At 47.2% G+C, this 22,025-nt stretch overlaps 1 protein-coding gene across 1 annotated transcript; it reads right to left on the reverse strand.

Annotated features, from left to right (window-relative positions):
* Positions 1 to 393: 393 nt before the first annotated feature.
* AQP3 (aquaporin 3 (Gill blood group)) lies at positions 394 to 13,505 on the reverse strand. Its single transcript, XM_009986860.2, has 6 exons — positions 13,348 to 13,505; positions 4,680 to 4,806; positions 4,377 to 4,514; positions 2,733 to 2,851; positions 1,784 to 2,001; positions 394 to 1,086 (listed from the first exon to the last, which is right to left on the reverse strand). Exons 1-6 carry the CDS (start codon positions 13,453 to 13,455, stop codon positions 918 to 920), a joined length of 879 nt encoding a protein of 292 aa, XP_009985162.1. The 5' UTR covers positions 13,456 to 13,505; the 3' UTR covers positions 394 to 917.
* Between the last annotated feature and the right edge of the window lie 8,520 nt (positions 13,506 to 22,025).

Here is a 22,025-nt window from a genome sequence, read left to right on the forward strand (position 1 = left end):
GTAAACAGCTTTAAGGAGTATATTTATATATAAATCTATTAAAAAAACACCAACAAAACCACTATTGTGAAATTTACATGAACACACACAACTTTAGCAACACTGTGTTTCCAGTGGAACTTGGCTACAAGCTGCTTGAATCTTATATACAAAGCTGATTAATTAGAAAAGCTGCTACAGAAAGCCAAGGATTCCCTATGTGTCATCTAATATGGCCAACTCCTAGAAAAAATTGTGATTAGAACATCAGGGTTCAGTTGTTTGTAAACATTTTGTCTTAAATTAAAATCCAGTGCATTCTTACTCTCTGCTCTGACTGATTGATACAATGTTCTAGGAATTCGTGGGAGATACAAAAAGTTTGTCCAATAAAAATACTTTAGACAAGTTCATTTTTGGTGCCAAGTTACTCACTTTAGAGCAACACCAAATATTAATTTGATCCACAGTAGAGTCACAGGAAAATTTTTTCCAGGATGTTGGATTTTCCATTTCATGCTAGCAAAACAATTTAAGTTTTGCATTATCCCCATTCTATAGATGAGCACACAGGTTTAGAGGGAAGCAGTTTGGCAAGCTTAGAGGCAAGGCCAGCTATACAGCCCAAAAGAGCTCTCTGTTCAGAGATTTCTGAACACCTGGCCCATGTTGGACAGCAATGCCTGCTTCTCTCCTGACTCCTACAGTCCTCAACTCATCTTCTAGTAGCAAAAGATTACCTGATACTGCATTTGGGGAAAAGGTTGCAGGAAAATACCTAAAGCAAATGCATCATGGATATAATAAAAAAAAGGCTAGCATATCTCCAGACAGGAAAAAACTCTTCCTGTTGTTCTTGAAGCTCTTAACTCCTTCCTCCTCGTTGCCAACTGCAGTCCTGAGTAGTGAATGTCTGCCAGATCTGAGTGGCAGCTTCCTCAGACCCTTTCCTTGTGCTTCACATTAGCCAGCTTGACGGTTTCCTGCTCAGAGGCAGGTGGAGAAGGCTCATCATGACATCCAATCATCAGTTGATAGACAATCACACCTGCAATGGCCCCAAGGAAAGGAGCAACGATTGGAACCCACCACCACTGCTTACCAGTCCTAGAAAACAAAAAGGAAGTGCACAAGATAAGAACTGCAGCCTAAGCATTAGGATATTCATGTTTAGATCTGGAACAATGCAAGACTTGGTCATCTCCAAACATCACCATTGACTTGCAAAAGACAATATAACCCACGCCCTCAGCAATTTCCAAGACAGATACTGCTCCTCACTGCAAGTTCAGGTGACAAGTAATTGAGAACAGCAGCAGCAGCTTTCAGGACTTCCAAGACTGTCTTTCCACCAAGAAAGGAGAGAAGCAGTTGCAGCGCCTGAACTAGGCATCTCCACTTCCCTCCCACTGCTTGCAGAAAAGCAGCCCTTGATAACACATAGGCTGTATTGCCCATGGCTCTTAGTTGTCTCCAGCAACAACAAAATCCACATATAACAAACACCTTCCATTTTCTACCTCCAAAAAACCAATGATAGGCTTGTTGTTCAACCCTCATAAGTGCTCCTAGATTTCCTCCCTGATAGTAAAGTTAGGACGTTAGCCGTCACCCCGGGAAACTGCACAGCTTCTATGATTTCTTAAGAAGTCAGGGCAGAGCAAACAGTGTCATTTTAGAAACACTTATACAATCCAAAGACACCTCGTGGTTGCTAAGATTCTTTATAGTGCCAGAGCTACCACCCATTTGGACTAAATTTTTTTCCCGTTGATGCACAAGGTTTTCATTGGCACTCACTTACCAGAACACTTCAGTGCCCCAGCCAGCAATGGCTGTGAAGAGACGAGGCCCAAAGTCCCTGGCAGGGTTGACAGCATAGCCAGAGTTGAAGCCCATGGAGGTTCCAATAACAAGGACAACAAAGCCAACTGTGAAAGCCTCCAGCCCTGTGGGGACAGGGTTGTTGTAGGGATCGACGATAGCCAAGACGCAAACAATCAGGGAGGCAGTGCCAATGAACTGAGGAGGGAGGAGGAAAAAAAAGAAGAATTTAATCCAGATTAATCTTTTAACCAAGTTAAACTCCTCTAAGTCCCATACATTTAAGACTTATTCTTTAAACTGGAAAAGCTGCACTAAGTCATCCTATGGCATCATCATACCACAGTAGATTGAGCATCCATGGGAATGAGAGAGTTGAACAATGTCCTCCTGGCAGCCTGCAAGCTTGGTCAAGCCCACACCTTTTTCCTCATGCACAGAAGAGCTATGAATAACTGTTTAAGCAGCCAGAAAAGCTGAAGATATCTTTGCGAGCCTGATTCTAACCTTTCACAGCTGGGTGGATGCTGTCTCTGTGGTTGATGGCAACTTTAAGGAGGAGACAGTCGCCTCCAACACCAACCACCACTCCACACCCAATTGACCTCTAGATTGTGCAATAGCCAGAGTAGTACAGCAAGAGTGACGAAGAGCCATCCTTCCTCAAGCTATGGCTCTTCAGGGGCTAAGTGCAAGCATTATCCTTTTCACTGGTGTCCTGGCCAGTGTTGTACCAATGGTTAATTCCCTTAACACAAGCATTCTTGCTGCTCCTCCTATAGACTAGTGAGATACCTGTGTCAGCGCTAAAAATCTTTCTGGGTATCTTCTCTTTACATTGCAAGTCATTCTCTAGCTAAAGGAAAAGCCTAGAACAGCCTCAAAAAATTCCTCTTCAAATGCACTTCATCCTCCCAGCACCCTCTTACCTGGTCAAAGAATCCATTCACAACGTTCAGGTGTTGAGACGGGTAGGTGGCAAAGATACCAGCAGTGGCGTTCTGTCCTGTTACATACAGCTGGTTACTGCCAAAGGCCCAGATGGCATCTAGAGGTGAAGGGAAGGAAGGAAAAGAAAAGAAAGGTAGAGAGGTCAGTAGTTTTCCGACACACATCAGAAAGATGACGTTGCTTGGAAGATGACTAAAATGTAGGCTCCACAGAGCCATCAATATTGAGATAAAATTTCCTGAGCACCCCATTGCTATGTGTTGCAAAACCATTCTCTGCAGAGCAAACACTCATTTGGAAAACTTAGGGCGTGATCCACCACAGCATTTTACCAGTCAGGCTCAGATGCATGTGGCCTGAGTCCCTGTTCCTAACATTTCTTGTTTGCCAGGTACCAGGAAAGAGTTAGAGTCAAAAAGAAAACACTAAGCTGACTCCAGATCTCTGCCAAAGGTACCCAAATGCCTGTGGTATCTGTCTTGGTGTCAAGACATGAGATATTGCTATGAAACTGGTATGCAGCAAACAGGATTTGGGCTGATCTCACACTTTCCTCTAAGCCAATACACAATCAGTTTCAAGTCTCAGGGTTGTCTTGTAGAGCAGTCAGCCCCTTGCCTACTACTATGTAGAAGCTGGATAACTAACCAAGGTGGGCTGTCTAGATTCCCTCCATGGTCAGTGGGGAGAAAGAGACACTTTCTGAAGGTAGCTCTTCCATGGTTCAGGTAGCTAAAATGGGATTAACTCTCTTCTGAAGAGGAAACTTCAACCCACAAACTAGAAAGGTAACTGGTGTTGAACTGGGGTTCTGACATTTACAGAGATAAAGGTAGGTCCCCCTACTTCTTTCTAAAGTGAAAGACAGTTGATGGTAGTGCTGGGGTGACAGTTTTATCCCTTCAGGTGGAAGATACAGTGACCCAGATGTTCTGCTCAGCTACAGGGAACACTGCTCCTATTGCCAGAACCAGATACCAGGAGGCAAAATCTGAGTCAAAATGTCACACCCTTGATATTCGAGGAAGAGCAATTTCCAGCACAGAGAGTCAGTTCTTGTGCACTGAATATCGTCCTGCAATTGAGGAACACAATTCAGGAGGAATAGATGCATGAGGAACTGGGTTTCTAGGATACTTTCCAAGGGATAGAATCACTCTGATAAGGGTAGCAAAACTGCTAGAAGTCGCCTTGTCTGGAAGCTAACATGAGACAGCGCAGAAATCATCCATGCATCCATGGTGAAGTCTTTATATTTTTTAAACCAAGGAGGATAAAATGGCTCTGGAACAATGAACAGATACAAAATCTCTATCTCTATTAGTGTTTCGTTGTCTTTTCTGCAAGATCTGTTTTAATCCAGACAGTAGATACAAGAGGGGCCATCCAGTGATCGTTACTCAAGGACAAAGACTCACACATTGACAATGGTGGTTGGCCTTCAGGCTTGAACTCATCATCATGAGAACAGGAATGCCCTCCCAAAAAACACAGTAAGGAGGTTTCTCAGATCTCTACTTTGCAAGAAAATACTCTGTCTTATCTGGAAACCAGCCACCCTATAGTAAGTCAAGAAGAGCATCCTTCTCACCCCAACACGCACAGAAAGTTTCTGCACTTACCATAGTACAGCCCAAAGACTATGCCAGCTCCCAGGAAAGCCCCCAGAGTTTGGGCCAGGGCATAAATTGGTAGCTTGATCCAGGGCTCCCGAGCCAAGAAGCACATGGCAAAAGTGACAGCTGGGTTCAGATGTCCACCTGCAGAGAGGTTGGTGGTTATTGTACTTTTACAGGCAGAATTTGGGTCCCAGAGATGATCCAAGGGACACTGGTTTCCATTCCAGTGCCACCCAGGAAGAGTATAGCAATCCGGGCCCAAGCAACAATTGCCACAAGTGAAATCCACGCGGAGCCTCAACATACCTGATACCTGCCCCGAGATCAAAATGCCAAGCATCACAGCAAAGCCGAAGGCCAGGTTGACAGTCAGGAAACCTCCATGAGTCCCTCTGCTGAGCACGATCTGTGCAACGGAGCCACAACCAAACAGCTAGGAAGAGAAGGGATTGAAGTTATTCTCTCTGTTTCACATTGTCCCAGCCCCAAGATACACGCTCTGCTGTGGCCACTCTGAGCATAGCCCACACCACCACAAACCACCCACATCCTTCCTAAAGCAAAACCCTGTAAGAAAGAATCCAGGTAACACAGCTGGCCCTGTCTCTGCAGCACCAACACAGCACAAGCACTATCAAGAAAACTCCATATTCCATGGAGAGCCTGACACTAGCACAGCCAGAGGCTTGGCCTTCTGTCCAAGACCAGAAGTGCATCAAGCACTTTGGAGGGAAGAAGTTATTTCTTATGGGTGATAAGGGGTGTTTCCTAGCAGCTAAGGGAGGGCTGTGCTCTTACTCAAAGGTGTTTGCTCCAAATCAGTGATCCTTCTCTTTCCAACCACATCCAAAAGCCATCCTTATGCTCACCCTTAACAACACTCACCAGGTTCTCCTGGCAGTTCGGTTCATCACTCACTCAGCTGGAGAACTTCCACTGACTCCACCTGAATAGATTCTTGGTGTATACCAGAGATTATCACATCATCAGGTATTGAGAGCATCCTTAAACTAGGACAGGGATTACAGCTTGCTCCTGAGATCCTCAAATCTAGGGATCAAGGCTCGCCTTATTTCTTCTGACCACGTGCCCATATCTAGTGTACCCACCAAGACTTTTTGCTTCCATGAATGTCCTGGTTTCAGCAAAGAACCACGAATTCCATCATCCCAGAATTACTCAATTGTCACAGAGGCAGTACCTGCTCCTAGATTATGAACAACCAAACAGGCACCAAGGCAGCAGGGGTAGCTGTCTTCACCTCTTCTGCCAATACTGGACATGCCCTTTGAGCAACACACAATCTGGATCAGGGGCAAAGCCAAAACACACCTAACTCACCTCCTCCCATCCCCTTGACAACTGATGAATTACTAAGAAAGTGCAAACACTGCACTCGGCCTGCTGGGAAAGGAGCAGTCAGGTAGGCTGCGGGCTGACTCACAAGGTGGACACTGTGCACAGGTGCCTCTTGACAAGAAGCCAGGTCCCCAACACAGGACCTCATGTAGGAAGAGCAAAGGAACCTATAGAACTTGTTGATTAATGAGAGGGACAGCCAGCACTGCGCTCTGCCAGGTGCAGTCAGAACAGCCCCTTCAAAGTCCTAACCCTGAGCTGCCCAGTTGGGAAACCCTAGAATAGAAGGCACTCAGGCAAGAGCAGGAAAGATGATTCTTGTTTATTGTGCAGCAAACAGAGCCATCATTCCTAGCTATGCCTAAACCCCTGAGGGAAGCATAGCTCCAACTGGGCAAATAAATACTGGCTAATGACCAAGGTGACATCTGTTCCTTCTCTCAGCCCAGATGAGCCCCAGCATGCTTTAGACAGAGGTTTGGAGAGAGTGCTTGGCCATGGTGTTTGCTTCTCTAAGAGGCCATGCAGCACATCAGTCTGATCAGGGAGGGGACAAGCCTGCAAAAAGCTGCAGTGGACATCCGAGTTTGGCAGGGTGGACACCAGTTTCTTCCTAGTAATGAAGGTATTTGTGTTATTCACTGCAAAAGAACTGGCAGTTCTGCCAGTGGATAGTGGTTGGCTCGTTAGTCACATGCCTTTTGGTTGCAGAAACAGCAGAGTAAAGTTTTACCCCCTCCACCTCCCTGTTCACCCACAAAGATATTCCCTTAACTTGGAGGAGTGCCAGCTCTGCCACTTCTCAAGAGGTTATTCCCCATCCTCGTCTCCCCCATTCTACACCTGGCAATAGCTCTCCAGTTTTTCCTCGGAAGAGAGTCTATGGGCCATGCAAAAACACCCTGGAGCCACTCCACGGAAGCATTACAATAATTTATCAGATCAGCCCTGAGCACTGTTTGGCTTAATTCAGCGTAACAGTACAAAACTTGACCCTCAGCAGATAAAGAGTAAGATGGTATTTAGGGCCAGATTTGAACTTTGCACCAGTGGAGACCACTAAGCACAAACATACATTCTCATGCATGACATCCATCCGTGGCATTTGACTTTTAGGAACTAGTTCAAGTCATGCTCACTCCCGCTTTTGTGGCAAGTGGCTTGACATTACACAGTTTTGTTGTGGCAGCAGCTATTACAATTTTTAATCACACTATTTCCACTTCTGCCATTTGCTAGTTTTTCTTCCAATTCCTTTTCCCAGGCCATATGGGACAGGTGACTCTAGCATCCGTTTTTTATGTCTTCCTTTGCCAACGCTTGCAAAGAAGCGTTTAGGGGCAGCTAGCTTGGGTTGAAAGGCAAAGAAGGTCAAATAAAAGCAATTCAGCATTTATCCTAGTGGCTTTCAAGTCCATGCAATGAATATAAAAGTCCTTAGGCAATATTATATCACTATGATCAGGAGACAGTGGTGCACATCCAAGGGGAAGACGGTCCCTCACTCTCTTGATTTTAATAACCTGACTCCGACACCTTCTTTTTTTTTTTCTCCTCAGAAATGTTACTGGAAGAACATCCCAGCCAACACAAACCCAGGTAAGCACCTCACACGGCAGTGGCTGCAGCAGTCAGCTGTTATACTCCCATGATCCACTCGCCAAGTGCAAAAGCAGTTTTAAAATGCTAATAAAATTATTGCAACAAAGCATTACTCTAATGTATTGAAGCTACTCTCCTAGGAATTGGGGTTAATGTACCCGTTAACCAGGTTAACGGAAGCCTGCTCCCTAATTCCATCTTACTGGCTCTAGCAGATCTAATGCTAGGGGGATGCTTCTCACGGCTCATGAGCTGATCCAACTCCTTGCACTGTGAAAAATAACAAAATCCATGTCATGCAGGATCTGTGAGTTGAACAGTTCAAGGGTTGAGGGGCTGACAAGCTCTAGAGCCTGTACAAGAGAGAGGACAGCCAGAAGCAGGAGAAGGTAGCAGGTCACTAGGTGAAACTTCATTCTCCAGGAAACCTTAAACTCCCTGTGTCCAGGGCACGTTTGGAGAATAGCAGTTTGGCGTTTTCATTCAAGGTAAAAAACACCCTGTTTCAATGGCCGGGCAGAAGAAAGCCTTGAAGGCAGCCAGGGCTGTTAGGAAAGGACTTTGGAAGACAAAAAAAAAAGTTTAAAAAAATAATGAAGCAGCTAGGCTGTCTGAGTCTATAGGCAGCCCTTGTGAAAAGCAGCTCCATACATGAGCTCAGGAGGAAGGTAGTGCTCAGTGCTTCACTACACAACAGCCAGGTTTCTTCCCTTGCTTGCCTCCTCTTTTCTTTGCCAGTGCTTTTTCACGCCTTCGTGTGCAACACAGAAGGCCTGGATGCATTTGCTCTTGGACTTCAGACAGACTGATCTCTAAATCAAGATGGGGGTTTTGCTGGCATAGCCCAGGAGGAGTGTTACTACCTGAACTACAACTTCCCTCTCCAGCCAGCAAATAAACTAGGGATTAGGCAAGGAGCCTACTGTGAGTCTACCATAATCACCTCAGTGGATGGCAAAGGCTGCTCAGCCCTTGCTGTCCTCTGGTTAGAGAGGAAGGTGCCAGAAGGGCAGTCAAACCATGGATCTACGCTGAAGAAAGAGACCCTGAGATATCGAAGGAAGACTTTAAGCATTAGGCACACAAAGGGACACCTCTCTTCGTATCAGAGTTAAACTTAGGACTATCTACAGTCCCTTCAAAGGGGGAGGCTGGGAGGGGACAGAGAGCTATCACTTTACAGCCAGTTCAAAACAACCTCCAACTCCTTCTCTGCAGCTCAAAGCAAGAAGGGGTTAAAGGCATTGTAAGTCTCTCCCATGGCCTCTTGCTGCCTTCCCCAAGGAGCAGAACCCAGCTGGATAGATCTGAAGATGGATCCATCTCTATTGCTGTTTCAGCTCAAGCAGCATGCAGAGATCCTCCTCAGCTCCACAGCCCGTGCAGCCAGGACAACCTCCACCAGCCACAAAGGCAGTGCGAAGAGCACCATCATTTTTGCCTTTCCTCAAAACATATCTTCAACAACCAGACTGGTCATCATTTACAATTTGCCAAGCCAAGAGAAACATTAGACCCTACAGTAAGGCTTCTTGTCCAGCACAGCTGGAGCCAGCCTGGACAGAAGCAGTCTGACAAGGAAGGGCAGCAGCAGATGGTCTGTAATGTTATGGCTCTTTCTGCACCATGTGCTGTCCTGGAGACAGTCAGGACTGCTGGACTTGAGAGATAAGAGAATCCAAGGAAAGTTGTGCCGCACATAACATCACACGCTACGTCATGTGCTATGCTGCACAAAGCTGGGGAGATGAGCGCTGCTCAGCACAAGAAACCCAAGCAACTGTCAGCAGAGTAGTTGGACATTAGAGAGGAAATTCACTATTTTACCTTGCTCCCACACACACGAAAGCAAAAACACTTGTTCTGATATCCCCAATATCCCTCAGATCTGCAGGCTTTAACTTTTAGAAAGACCTGCACTGCTGGTGGGGTTTTTGTCAGAGATGGGAAGTGCTGGGGAAAAAGCTGCCTTCCCGCTGAGGGCAAGTCTTGGTGCATCAATCGTCCTGTTTATAGGAAGGAGAAACCTACCTGCTCCTGCACGGGCACAGAAAGGAAGGACAGTTTTGGACAGTTAATGAAGAGCTCTAAGCTCTTCTGGTCGAAGAGGCGAGGGAGAGCAGCAGTGCTGCCGTTTCCTACCCCTCCACACCCAGCAGCACAGACCCTGTGCAGGGAAGGATCAGCAGCATTCGACATGCTTACAGTAAAGCCTTTCAGCCCCTTTCAAATCCTAGCAAACCATTAGGAAAACAAAATATATTTGAAACATTTGGAAAAAAAGTAATGAAGTCATGTTCTCCAAATGCAACCAGCTGGGTTCAGGCAAATCGACACAAATCAAGCTGCGACTGTGGGCATCACCGTACTGCCCCAAACAGCTGCAGGATGAGCAGCAACTTTAAGGTCTGTACTGCCAACAGTTCAGTGAGGCTCCCTTCACTTTGATCGTCCCAACCACTTCGCTACTTTGGTTTCTGCGGTCTGCAGCACGCTCATACTCCACAAAGCTCCCGCCTGGCCACAAAGTCAAGACAGCCCAGTTTGAAAAGCAGGTAGGAATTGTTTTGTTCTTTTGTTGTGCCTCTACAGCCATGAACCACAGTTAGTTTGACTTGGAAACAGCAAGCTCCTTCTCCTGCAAATGTAGAAACCAAACAGAGCCAGCTTTGGCATTTACAGCCAGCAGCGCGAGGCAAACAGATCGAGCCTTTAAGGGAGGCACGGAGGCCTGCCACTGGAAATCTGGCTTTAGTGAGTTGCTGCAGTAATAACACAAACAGCAAGAGACTTGGAAAATGCCTTCAGCCTCTGCATTACTTAACTATTGCCAGCAAGCGGTGCTTCCAACGTAGGTATAAATTTCAAACCTAAAGTAACCACTCAAAGTTCATTTTGAAGGAGAAAAAAACCCTAGTCAATTATCAGAGGAAAGGTAGAATCAGTGTTACTGTTCTTGTAGCAGTGAGGACACTACTCACAGACTAAAACCATGTTGTGCAAGGTGCTGTACACAGCAAAGTCGGCTTGCAAGTAAAAAGCACCTCAACCCTTGTACTATTCAGGGCTTGGCTGCCTTAGCTGGATTATTTTTCTTATCTTAAAAAAAGAAGAGGCACTACTTCGTTTTTGATGTTCTGCTACATTTACAAACTCCTTAAAAAATAAGAAAAATAAAATCAAGCACTAGGTTAATTCTTACAGGCAAAGAGACTTTGCAGAGGTCTGAAATCACTTTGCTCGAGAAGAGTTTGAGAGCTGCACTTTGCCAGTGAAAGGGAGGAGAGAAGAAGCTGAAGCTGTGCCAATATCCACGGTGGGACAAGTTTTACATTACACAGTGAAACGTAAAGTAAGCCGCAAACTTTAAAAAGCCTCCTTCCCTTCAGCTCAGGAAGTTAACTTCAGCATGAACAATATCAAACCTCAAATCTGTCCCCAATATTGTTCTGCTCCAGACATATTTGTCTTCAGTCAGTTCCATCTCCTGTGAAGACAATTTGATGGATCCCTTGTCTTTTCCCCAGGCATTTTGTTGTCTGAAGCCCATAAGAGCTATTTACCAGGCTCAAATGCAGCTAAATGCAGGCACACCCAGCTCATCCTGCTAGCAGAGTTGGCAGCAGGACTCTCGCAAGGTGCAGAATGACGATATTCCTCCCAGGACTATCCAATTCAAACTACTACCCAGACCATCTGAAAGGCGAAGAAAGTCATCTTCGAGGCCTTTTCTATTTCAGGCAGGTGGTGTAACAAAAAGATGAAAAAGGATCTGGGCAGTAAGGAGCAAAAAAATTTTTTTGTAAAATACATAGAGTCTGCAAGTGTCACTTCATTAACAGAATGGACTGAGGCAGCTCTCAGGTAGAAAGGGATTGGCATCCTGCAGAGCCATACTGCAGGCTTGTTGCTCTGGAACCCATTTCCCTCTCTTTATACCCTGTTTTTGCCTGCTGACAACCCAGGAGCATTCATCATGTTTGGGACTTTCCTCTTTCTCTCACCAGCCCATCTCATCTTCTCTTACATGGACACAGTGCCCACAGCCCTCCATTCGCAGCGGTGTTGCTGCAGGAGATGCCGGGTCACTTTTACAAGACCTGTAAAGTGGAGTTGAATGTGTCACTAAACCCAGCATTTTGCTGCCCCCAGACACCAGCTCAGGAATTCCTGAAGAAGGTGAGGGATCTGCTCATATACTAACACACACTTTGAAACGCAGCAGGTGTGGTGCTCCTGAGGATAAGGCTCATGTTGCCCACTTTTGCCAGTGCATCATCCAGCTTTGGTGATAAGTGCCCATTACCACCCTCATTTTGGAGGCTGGTTATGATTTTGGATCAAACCCTCTCTCAGGCTCGGAGCACATCCCACTTCCTCTCTGCCTCAGAAAGGCAAGGCTATGGATAAAAGTAACCTCTGTCATACCAGCTAACAAAGTTGGAAGAAGGAATAACATTTTTTGGATCACAAGCTCTTCTGAAAGCTCAGATCCACATGGCTAAAGGCTTTCCTTGTTTCTCCAGCAATATTAACTTAGCTAGGTTAAGTCCTTGCAAGTCTTACCTTGCTTCAACTGTAGACAGCAACTTTCTACCTGTTAACCACTTTCTTATCAATTTGTACCCACCTTAACCCCAAATAACCCTTCCCTGAAAAATCAACAGAACTTGTTTGCAAATCAGCAAAGCTGGGTTACTCTGACAATAAAGCCATTGCACTGTGCAAAGCTGCTTTCTTTTAAGAGTGGAAACATTTCACAGGGACTCAGTAGAGTTCCCTATCCTCCCACACAAGACCCAGTAGCCTCCTTTTCCTCATCAAAAAAGAATCTCATTTATTGAAACGTAAGGTAGTGTGTCAGCCCCTTTGTGTTGTCCCCAGGAGCACGTGCAGCTTCATCAAGCCTTCCCCTGCTTTCAGCTCCTTCAACTAATGGATTTCTCCCAAAATAGCCCTGCCGTCACTTACAAAGAGGTGTAAGCCCACAGTCACTCCACTGAAATTTATAGGATTGCTCTGGATTTACACCATTGCAGGGGAACTTTCACCTGCAGATATTATTCACTGTGCAAACACCAGCTCACTTCTGCTGCAATATCAACACAACAGACCTGTGGCATAGCTGATAGTTGGGTAGTCCTGCGTTTTCAGATGCAGATGCTCAAAGCCAGATATCCCTATCCTGGTTTTGCTACACTGGTATTTGCTCCCCACAGCTCACACACAACTGTCCTAGCTGTTCACATCTGCCTTTGACTTCAGTGCAAGCCAGGGCTGCTCAGAACACCTGCAAACTATGTCACTTATGCAGATATCCACACCAGTTTATCCCTTATATCCCATCCCTTTGGAAACTGTGCATTAAAACAGGCGGGGGGTTTTGTTGCCATTCACCAGTTAAAAACACACAGATTGACTGCTTGGCGCCATCGCACACATGGGGAGCCCAAGTTCCTGATCAGCTGCTGTGGTGTTGCACAGCTCAGCTGATAACACACCAGGGAACCTGCAGCTGACAGCAAAAAAAAAAAACCTAGAACAGTTTAAATTCTGGCTACTTCTTCTCCATAGGATGCATAAGGAAAACAAAGCAAGGTAAAAAAAAAAAGCTTTCACTTCCCTGGGTGATAACATGTCAAGTATTTCAGTGCCAAGAAAATATTTCAGGGCAGACAGAAAGGAAGCTTTGCATGATCACTAGCAAAACACTTGCTGCTTGCACAGAGGCTTTTTTTCACTCCCTGCACTTTGCAGATACACGAAAGGCCCCGAACACACACTGAGCTCTGCAGAGCCCACCCATTGCTGGCAACCCCGAAGCTCACCTGATAGCAACTTGCATGAATTTTTTCCCTGTGGGTAAGAACTTCTCTAGTCCCCACCAGGCAGGTTGCACTGGAGCTGGGCTCACCCTCAGTGCAAACTCTGGCAGCAGCACAGCCCTTTCCCCAGGACAACGCCCCCCGCACCCCAGGTTAGAGAGCTTCCCCAGACCACGGCAAGGACTCACCACCAGGATCAGTGTCCCCAGGCACTCCGCCAGTGCTTGCCGCACTAATTTGTTCCTGATCCTCAGGTGCTCCTCAATAGTAGCAAGAACATCCTTCTGCCTCCCCATTGCAGCAGAGGTGCTCTTCAAGCAGTGTCAGGGGGAAAAAGCAGCAGCTGGCAAAGCCTCAGCAAGGTTTCTTCCCCAGCAGAGATGCCTTTGCTTATAAATAAGTTTGGCGATCCCTGACACACCTCCTGAGTAACCACACCCCTTCCACCCTCTTCAAACCCAACTTTTTTTTTTTTTCCCCTCCTTTTCAGCATGAGGCAAAGTAGGTGGTTTTCTTCATTTTCTTTATTGCTTGCATAAATGAGCAAAAGATTCAAGAGTTTCAGAAAAAGGAGGAATTAAACATGGCAACGACATCCTTCCCAAACTCCTGCTGTTTTCATCACTTACCACCTAAAACACAGGGCCGTCATCTGCCCCTCTCCAGCTTCAGCTGTGGTCATGAAGGCTGCATGCATGGACTGACCAGTGTCTTAACCCGTTTGAGCAATCGCAGTACCCTGCTCCTTGCTTTCCTTCCCTCACAAATTCCCACAGAATAGCAAAGTGAAGAGTGTTCCTGAGCTAATCCAGAGGCTGCAGATGCTTTTGCAGCAAAATCATGGGGCGGGCGGGTTTGATGCCCCACACATGCACTGCAGGCTGAGGACAAGGCACTCTCGACTCCAGCCACTACCCACTTGGAGCTGGCATCACGAAGCAAGATCAGACCTCTCTCCACGAAAGCTGCTTCGGGGTTCAAACGTTTGTGTATTGTTACAGTTTGTTTCCCCCCTCCCAGGGCTTTGGGACAGCATTTGCAGCCCAGTCCCCATGACAGCTGTGAAAAAAAGCCATGAGAGATCCCCAGTGAGGCATCAGTTCCTGTCGTAGGGTCTTGGTGAGGAGCCATTGGCTTGTTGAGCCTCACGGGAACCAGCCCTGGCTGCCTTTTCATCCCGGGGAGTGTCCCGTTATCACCCTGCGCCAATCCCATGGGAAAGCCTGGTTGAAAGCTGTCCCAGTCCGCACCATCGGGGGCTCAGGCTGCTGGCAGGACGCGTGCCACTCATGGCATCTGGATTCTGTTAAGTGAGCAGTAAAAATTCCTTGGGCTCTCTGACTCACTGATGTTTGACGCAGAGCAGCAGAGCTGAACTCGCAGGACTGAGGGGGACCCCTTTCCTGGATTTGTTCTCCCACCTCCTCTGCAAAGCCACAGATGCCTGGCTTCTCCTCTTCCCCGTATTTAGCCGTCAGCTTTCCTGTTGGGAAAGCAGAGCGTTTTAGCACGGCGGTGAATGGGCCTTTATTCCGCACGGAAGCTGCAGCCAGCCCGAGGAGCAGTTAGGAATGCGGTCAGGAAAGCAACGAACTGTGAGGAAAGAAACACAGGGAAACACTCGGGTCCAAATATAATTACAGGGGCAGGAAACCTTCCTCCTTGCTTTCCTCTCAGGTCTGGTCTGGTATCGTCAGCACCAGCGATGTCCTCTGAAGCACCGCAAGCACTCCAGCAGCCCTGCACACGCTCACCGTGGCAGGCGTTGGCAAACGAGCACTCGGGACACCTCTTTTTTGTCTTCTCTCCCTCACCCTCCCCTCATACCCTCTTGCAGGGCATCACCCCAGCCATGGGGGATCCGCAGCCACTCCTCTGCCTCACCTCCTCCTGCGCTCCCCGCTCTGTTATGCTCCGCTCTGTACTGTTCACCCTGACTTTGTTTCAAAGCCGTCACAGCCAGAAATGAAGCTGTGCATTGGTTTTTTTCCCTTTTTTCTCAGTTCCTAAGCTAAGGTCTGAGGGTTGTTCTGCCATTCTTTGAACCACCAGCGTGCAGATGCGGTGTTCTATGGTTTAGGTTTATTGAGATTTGTTCAGGCTGGGCCCTGGATCGCCTTCCTTCCATGGTGGTGGGAATAGAGCCGTAGGACCAGAGAGAGATAGCTGAGGAGCAAGAGACATGGGAAGGTGAGACGTTCTCCAGGTAGGTAGGTACAAATCTCCCCTCTGCAGCATCTGAGCCCCTCTGGCTACAAGTTGAGGATACAGAAATTTCCTCACAACCGGTGAAGGGAGGTGAGATGTCTAGGCTGCCAGGTTGATGATAGAAGATGGTGGTAACACCAGCATCAAAGCTGGTGCATGGAAAAGTCTAGACGCCAGCCCGAGGAGCTGGGATGGGGTGGGCACTCTGACTCCGGCTCTGCCACTGACTCACTGCCTGACCCTGAGCAAATCCTTCACCTTTCCACACCTCAGCATTGCCATCAACAAAGAGGAGAGAGTGACATTGGATTCCCTTCCCGGGGTGTTGTGAGGGTGATTCACTGCAGCTCAAGATCCAGTGACTTAAAATGAGCAATAGGAACTTATGCAATTGCTTTCCCAACAGCCAGCCATGTTATTATCTAGGAATGAGCTTGGGGAAGGGGTAGTGATGCAACGCTGGAAGAAGCGGAAGCTCTTTTCAGAAGAATAACTAATCAAAGTGTGGGTAAAGGCTGAAAGGCCCCAATTCTGGCATTTCTCTGTGCCAAGGCAGGAATTGCCCTGTCACACCAATCAGCTGGACTCCAGGGACACCTGATCTGAGCACAAAACTATTAAAGATGTATGTGAGCAGCAATAAATTTCCAAACAAGCCCATCTTCCACAGTAACTGGTGCACAGGGTGCTGGTACCCATTCTGATGGTCAGAAGTCATCCATGGGTCAGTAGAAATAAACAAGGAAGTATGCAGCAGTAAGACTGACAAGAACGTAGACTCTCAGAGCTGCTGCGCTCTCCTAGTGTTCGGTGGACACAGCAAGATGTCCACAAGTCTAGTGGTGCCTTGCATGGACATTCAAAGATGCTCTTTCACAGCACTAGTGCTTGAAAAAGTGAAATTTCCAAAACTCTGTCACAAAAACTCATGCCTGACCTCCTTGTGGTAGTCCCAAAGCTATTGAAGCCCAAGCAAGGAACTTCAGTTGTCAATCACTGTGCAATTCAAACGTCCGATGTCAAAGTGCCCAGAGTGGACTACCCCTATCAATCTGTACGGTGTCAAAAAATCAAAGTGTTGATGGGGCAATGTAACACTTCAATTAATGGAAACTGCTGGTTGCCCAGAGGAAAGCTCAAAGAGAAGAAGAAAGCTGAGCTCAGCAGAGAAATCAGAGATGACATTGTTCTGTTGTGCTCATTCCATAAATCTCAGTCTTTTCTTCCAGTATGTTCTGGGGTCCAAAAATATGGGTGTAGCCAGGGATGAACCAAGATTTGAACCTATGCCCTCTGACCTTGGTCCGACAGAGCGCTTGTCTAATATTTGTCACTTTCTTATTCCTTTCCTTTCTCTTCCGCAGAACCACGCAAAGTGCCACAAGAAACTCACTGTGCTCGGGCTATTATTTCTAGACACCATCCAAAACCAACACCCAGGTTCCAAGTCTGCTGTTTGCATCGCCGCTTGGCTCCTTCCCTCGTCACTTCACTCCAGGGGAAAGACACAGGTGAAATTTTAAAGGAAGAACTGATCCTTGGCTGCTCCCCTCCAGCTCTTTTCCAGCTGGCTCTGGTGACACAAAATAAACTCTGGCTTATAAACTACTTGGCTTCTGCAGACTGCTGAATCAGCCTCCAGCAATGTCATTTTTCTTATTAAAAACCAAGTTTAGCAAAGTAACCAAAGTTTTCCTTAAGCGGCTGAATGGATAAACGTCGACCAATGGCTTCCACGTCTTGTCCAAGACAAATTGATTCACCTGTCCCAGGATGCATGGTGCAATTCAATAAGTAGAAAAGTGTGAATCACACAAATCTGTAATGAGTCATTGCACTGATGGCTGGGTCACCTGGTGCAAAAGCCGTTATGCCCAGAGAGGTCACTGGGTCAAAGCATGACAAGATTCGTCCTTGTGAAATCCCCCTTTGGAAGATTCCTCTTACCATCTCCTTCCCATGATGTACTTGAGAAAGCAAAGTGGTGACTTGTACAGAAGATTTCATTAAAAATAAAAATTATAGCTTGCCCAGCAAGGCAGGGTAGGAAGTGAGTGGGTAGGAATTTTATAAGCTTTCTAAACAATTCTAGATGGAGGGTTGAGTGCAGTGATTTCAACATCCTGCCTTGAATCTCCAGATTTGCAGAGCCAGGTGTTCATTTCATGTCTGAGTCTGCTTAGCCCTCCCCCTTGAGTTAAAAAAATGGAGAAATTTGTCCAGAGAACTGTGGTATTCTACGCAATGAGGGTTGTTGATGGCGTCTATGTTTGGAGAAATCTAAGGTGAAACTACAATCCTAATTTAGGTTCCTTGGACATCTGAGAGGCAAGTGTGCAAGCTGGGTTTGGACTTTAAATTACAAGATATAATGGGAATAATACTTAAAACCCCTGAAAACAGTTCTTCATTAAGTCCACCACTTAGGGCCAAGTGGAGCGAAAGATGACCCTGAGCAGAATCTAGACCTCTTATTCAGAAATGTCCCATAGGGATGGATCCCCCGGAGTTATATTGGAGCGTGGGCCCACGGCATGTTCCCTTGCAGTTCCTTGTCATGTCTGATTTCCTCCTCATCCTAAAGCTGGTCCCAAACTGCAGGAATAAACATCATTCATCACATGCCATTCCTGTAGAGAAGCCATTTTCCAGTATAAGCAGTTGCATACCAGAATAACTGCTGTACACTGGAAAAGCACCAATTGCTCCAGAAAAAAAAAGCTTTTTTAATAACACATCTGAAAGGAAAGCTATTACAAACAGCCCTCTTGAAATAGGGTTTTGGCAGGAACTTCTCCCATAAACTGCTCTGTGTAGACAGTCATCCTTCCGAGAGCTGTAGAGCCAGTTCTGACTTGGAGACACTGCTGCTGCTGAGCACATCAGGAGAGTTCAAAGACCTTGAAGGCAGAAGACACAGAAATGGGGTGAAACTCCACTGGCCCAAAGTGTGAGTCAGGAGCAACGACAAGAACTTTCCTTACCAGGTGAGGACATGTCCAGGAATGGAGAGTGTGCCTGCTCTCCAACCTAACCACATGTTGTCCCAGCACAGATGTCCCCAGGTGCAGATATAATACCTTTCAGAGCAAAAAACACCAGGAAGTCATTTTAGATGTCCACTCCATGTGATCACTTAAGAAGCATCTCTTTATTGGCTATAAAGGAGGCCTAAAACAACTAGCCCAGATGGAGACAGCTACACATAGTCAGTGTAACCCACTTCCCATCTCTAAGGAGATACAGATCTGCAAATTGAGCAGGTATTTGTGCCATAGATGGGGTGAGGTATTTGCAATAGGATAGGGAAGTTTTAATACTGTTCCACACTTCACAGCAGCAGCTCTCTCTGCCATACCACACCAATTTCATGTCACCCATGCTCAAGAAATACCAAATGAAATTGAAAGAGATGCAAAGAAGTATCAGAAAGATAGGCAGGTGAATGGAGCCCTTCCATTCCAGTATGGGCCAAAAGTGCTCAAATAAGTTAATGTGGTGAACCCAGGGCCAAACTGAGACATACCACTGTCACTCAGTACATCAGGAAGCAAAACGACTGTGTGCTGGCACAAGCGCAAGAGGGGTGAACCAACCATGGATAATTTTAGGCTGGAGAGTAGAAACCATAAGAGCATGGTCATTGTGTAGATATTTTCCATTTCCAGTAAGATGTTTTCCTTTCCCAGGAGATATAAGTATAGAAAGTACAAGAAGGTTAAATCTGAAAGGAGACATGAGGTTCCCTGAAGTAGTTAACCTTTTTCCCCCAGTTTGTGTCCCCTGACCCAACACCCCAAGTCTTGCTTGCCCTCATATGGTCTCTGCAATGGAATTTCTGTTAACTTGCACTCTCAGAGAGGAGAATCAGGCTCCTGAACTGTAAAAGCACCTTTGGAATAAACTACACTCTCTGTCTCTTATGGCTTCAGGGCTGTCAAGGGACTTTAACTACCAGTTCACCTGGACGATCCCTAAATCCACCTCTGCAGTTGCAAAGTGAGCTTGTCTACACTTGCTGCGAGTGAGAACAGAGCCCACTGTCCTCTTTGGGACATTCATTCCTTCAGTGGATTTTAAATCAGCCTGAATCCTGGGGGAATTTCCATCCTGGCCTATTTATTTACTTTTTTGCCCTGGGTAGTTTAAGTATTAAACATCTTCCTTAAGCAAACAGGCATTAAGGAACTGCATTGTAATGGGCATTTCTGAGATTCCATAATGCAACAGGGATTTGGCATGGGCAAGCCACCTGAGACGAGCGCCCGCGGCTGTGGAGATAACAGGGCTGTAAACAGAAGGGCTGGGCTGTGCACTGGATGCAACACCCGAAGTCTGAAGAGACATAAGGACTCACCTCCCAGTTCACCAGGAGAGTCCCTCTTCCAAAGAGAACGTCCTTTACCTGACATCAGCAGGTATGGGACATCAGGTGGTTTTGGGTGATAGCTTTTAAACTGGCTCCGGAGACTTCAATGGAGGCTTGATCTCATGGCAAAGAACTTGAATGCCATTGTGAGCCACTGTTTTCCTCTCTCTCCCCCTTGGAGTTGCGCTGGCTGACTGACCCTACGGCTGACCTGGAATACCCCAAGGAAAAAGAGCCTACATTTCCTCAGAAAAATGTCCCAGTCTCTTTTTCTTGGCCTTCCCAGAAGGAAAAAAAGCAGGCATTTACACATTGAAAGCCCTAAGGAGGGTCAGCAAAAGCAGACGCCAAAATAGCATGTAGGAGATATTCAGAATTCCAGAATTCCAGTCCTAAATTAGGAGCATTGGGCTAATCCTATGCCCAGGAATACATCCGTTAGTTCACATGTGTGGACACAGGAGATCCAATCCTAGTTTGCTTCACGACCCAAGGCATGGATGGGTTTTATCTTTAGAAACCCGCTGTCAAATCAAAGTGGTTTGTGTAAGCAGAGGGGAGGACAAGGCAGGCGCAATCCCTCCCCAGCTGGGAAGCCCAGCTCAGACTTCCCTGACATCCCCATAACCCTCACATCTAAGAGCAGGGCCAGATGTTGAGAACCGCCAGTCCAGAAGCCACAGGAGCCCTGCTGCCCACCCCAGCACAGGACGGTGTCCAGGGATCAGAAACCAGCAGACAGGTGCAGACGCTTCCCTGTGAGTCACCAGAGCATTTGTAGCCAGCACTGGCAGCAGCTCCCAACTCCAATCACCTTCTGCTGGGATCAGAAACCCCTTTTCCTTCAGGCAAGGAAACCTCCAGCCCTGCCAGCTGCCAGCGCCCGGTGAGGGCAGGATGAGACCTGAAAGCAGCACCATGGGGAGGCAAACATGGAGTGTACTGAAGGGACAAACTAGGGGTCCTCTCCCTCCACCCACAGAGAGCCATTGCATCTCTTTCCCCATCTGGAATATGGAGCGGATGGATCCTATCACCCGTGCAGCCCCACATCTCTCAGATCCAGTCCTCCTGGCAAATCCCAATAGTGGAGTCCCATCCCCCCCACAGCTCCTATTCATTTCCAGGCTGGAGAAGAACAGGGAGGTGACAAGAGCATCAGTGGGCCAGGGAGCTCAAAAACTACGGAGGGGAGGAGAGGCTACTGCTCTCCAGGCTGGTAGCAGCCCCAAGTCTCTCCATAACAGGCACTTTGCTGCACCAGAACAGGGTGTTGCAGTAGGAATAGGGCAATACTGCCAAAGTACTAAAATGTCCACCCTGTAGAAAGGTATCGTGTCACACATCCTTCTTGGGAAACCATTTCCAGGCCAAATCTGTCAAATGAAAGTCTGCTATGTGTGGCTGAGGCTTCCCACGCAGGAGCTCTCCATTCTCTGGGCACAGGCAGTATCTCTCCTGCTTTGTCTGTTAACCTACACACCAATGTTCTTCAACTTCAGGCTGGGGGTATCAAACCTCCCAGTCTCTACAGGGAGGTGCAGATGAGGAATCTTTGACGTTCGCCCCTGTTTCCCGAGCCCACTGCTGAGACGTCGCACCCACCCCTCCTGCCACCACATCCTGCAGGAAGCCCACGGAGACCTGAATCAGATGTGAGTTGGGCAACTGGAGTCAGCAAATTGGATACCTATTACTGAAGGGCGAGATAAGATCATTTAGACTCATACCGCTTGTGGCTTGGGGAGTATCTATTGCAGGCACCCAGCTGGGGCATCCGCTCAGCCTTGCAAAACCCTTACGAAGAGGCACCACCTGGCTCCACACATGCTCTCCCACCCCTCCCACAACGAATACACTCAGCTGGCAGAAATGACGATGCATGGAAGGAGGGAGTGGGGCTTGGCATGGCCATTGCACCACTCATTCATCCCTCCACCTTGTATGCCAAGTCAGCAACGATGAGGGAAGGGTGGAGGGGCAGAGAAAAGCTGGTAGGGTACCCCAGTGTGGACAAATGGGGAGGAATAAGACATGCCAGTTGTTTGTGTGAGGTTTCCATAAGAGATGTGCCCGGAAGACTTAGTTCCCGTTGCTGCCAAAGAAGTCACGGGAAATCTGAACTCAAGGCTATTATTAACCTATATAGGAAACTTCTTGCCTTGCTTCTCATTTAGGAGAGCAAAGGCATGTGTGAGGAGGAGGAGAGGCAGTAGTCTTCCTCAGGTGGGGTTCAACATCCCAGCAAGTCTAAGATCCCCAAGAGGCAGGAGCTGTGCCACCACACAC

Source organism: Tauraco erythrolophus, chromosome Z (genome assembly GCF_009769465.1).
Source record: "Tauraco erythrolophus isolate bTauEry1 chromosome Z, bTauEry1.pri, whole genome shotgun sequence".
NCBI lineage: Eukaryota > Metazoa > Chordata > Aves > Musophagiformes > Musophagidae > Tauraco > Tauraco erythrolophus.

Coding starts and splice junctions, on each gene's coding strand:
- AQP3 (XM_009986860.2), bottom strand. CDS start 13,455: ATGGGGAGGCAGAAGGATGTTCTTGCTACTATTGAGGAGCACCTGAGG. Junction 4,807..13,347: donor TGGGGACACTGATCCTGGTG/GTGAGTCCTTGC, acceptor TTCTCTTCCTAG/CTGTTTGGTTGTGGCTCCGT. Junction 2,852..4,376: donor AGTCTTTGGGCTGTACTATG/GTAAGTGCAGAA, acceptor CTTCACCTCTAG/ATGCCATCTGGGCCTTTGGC.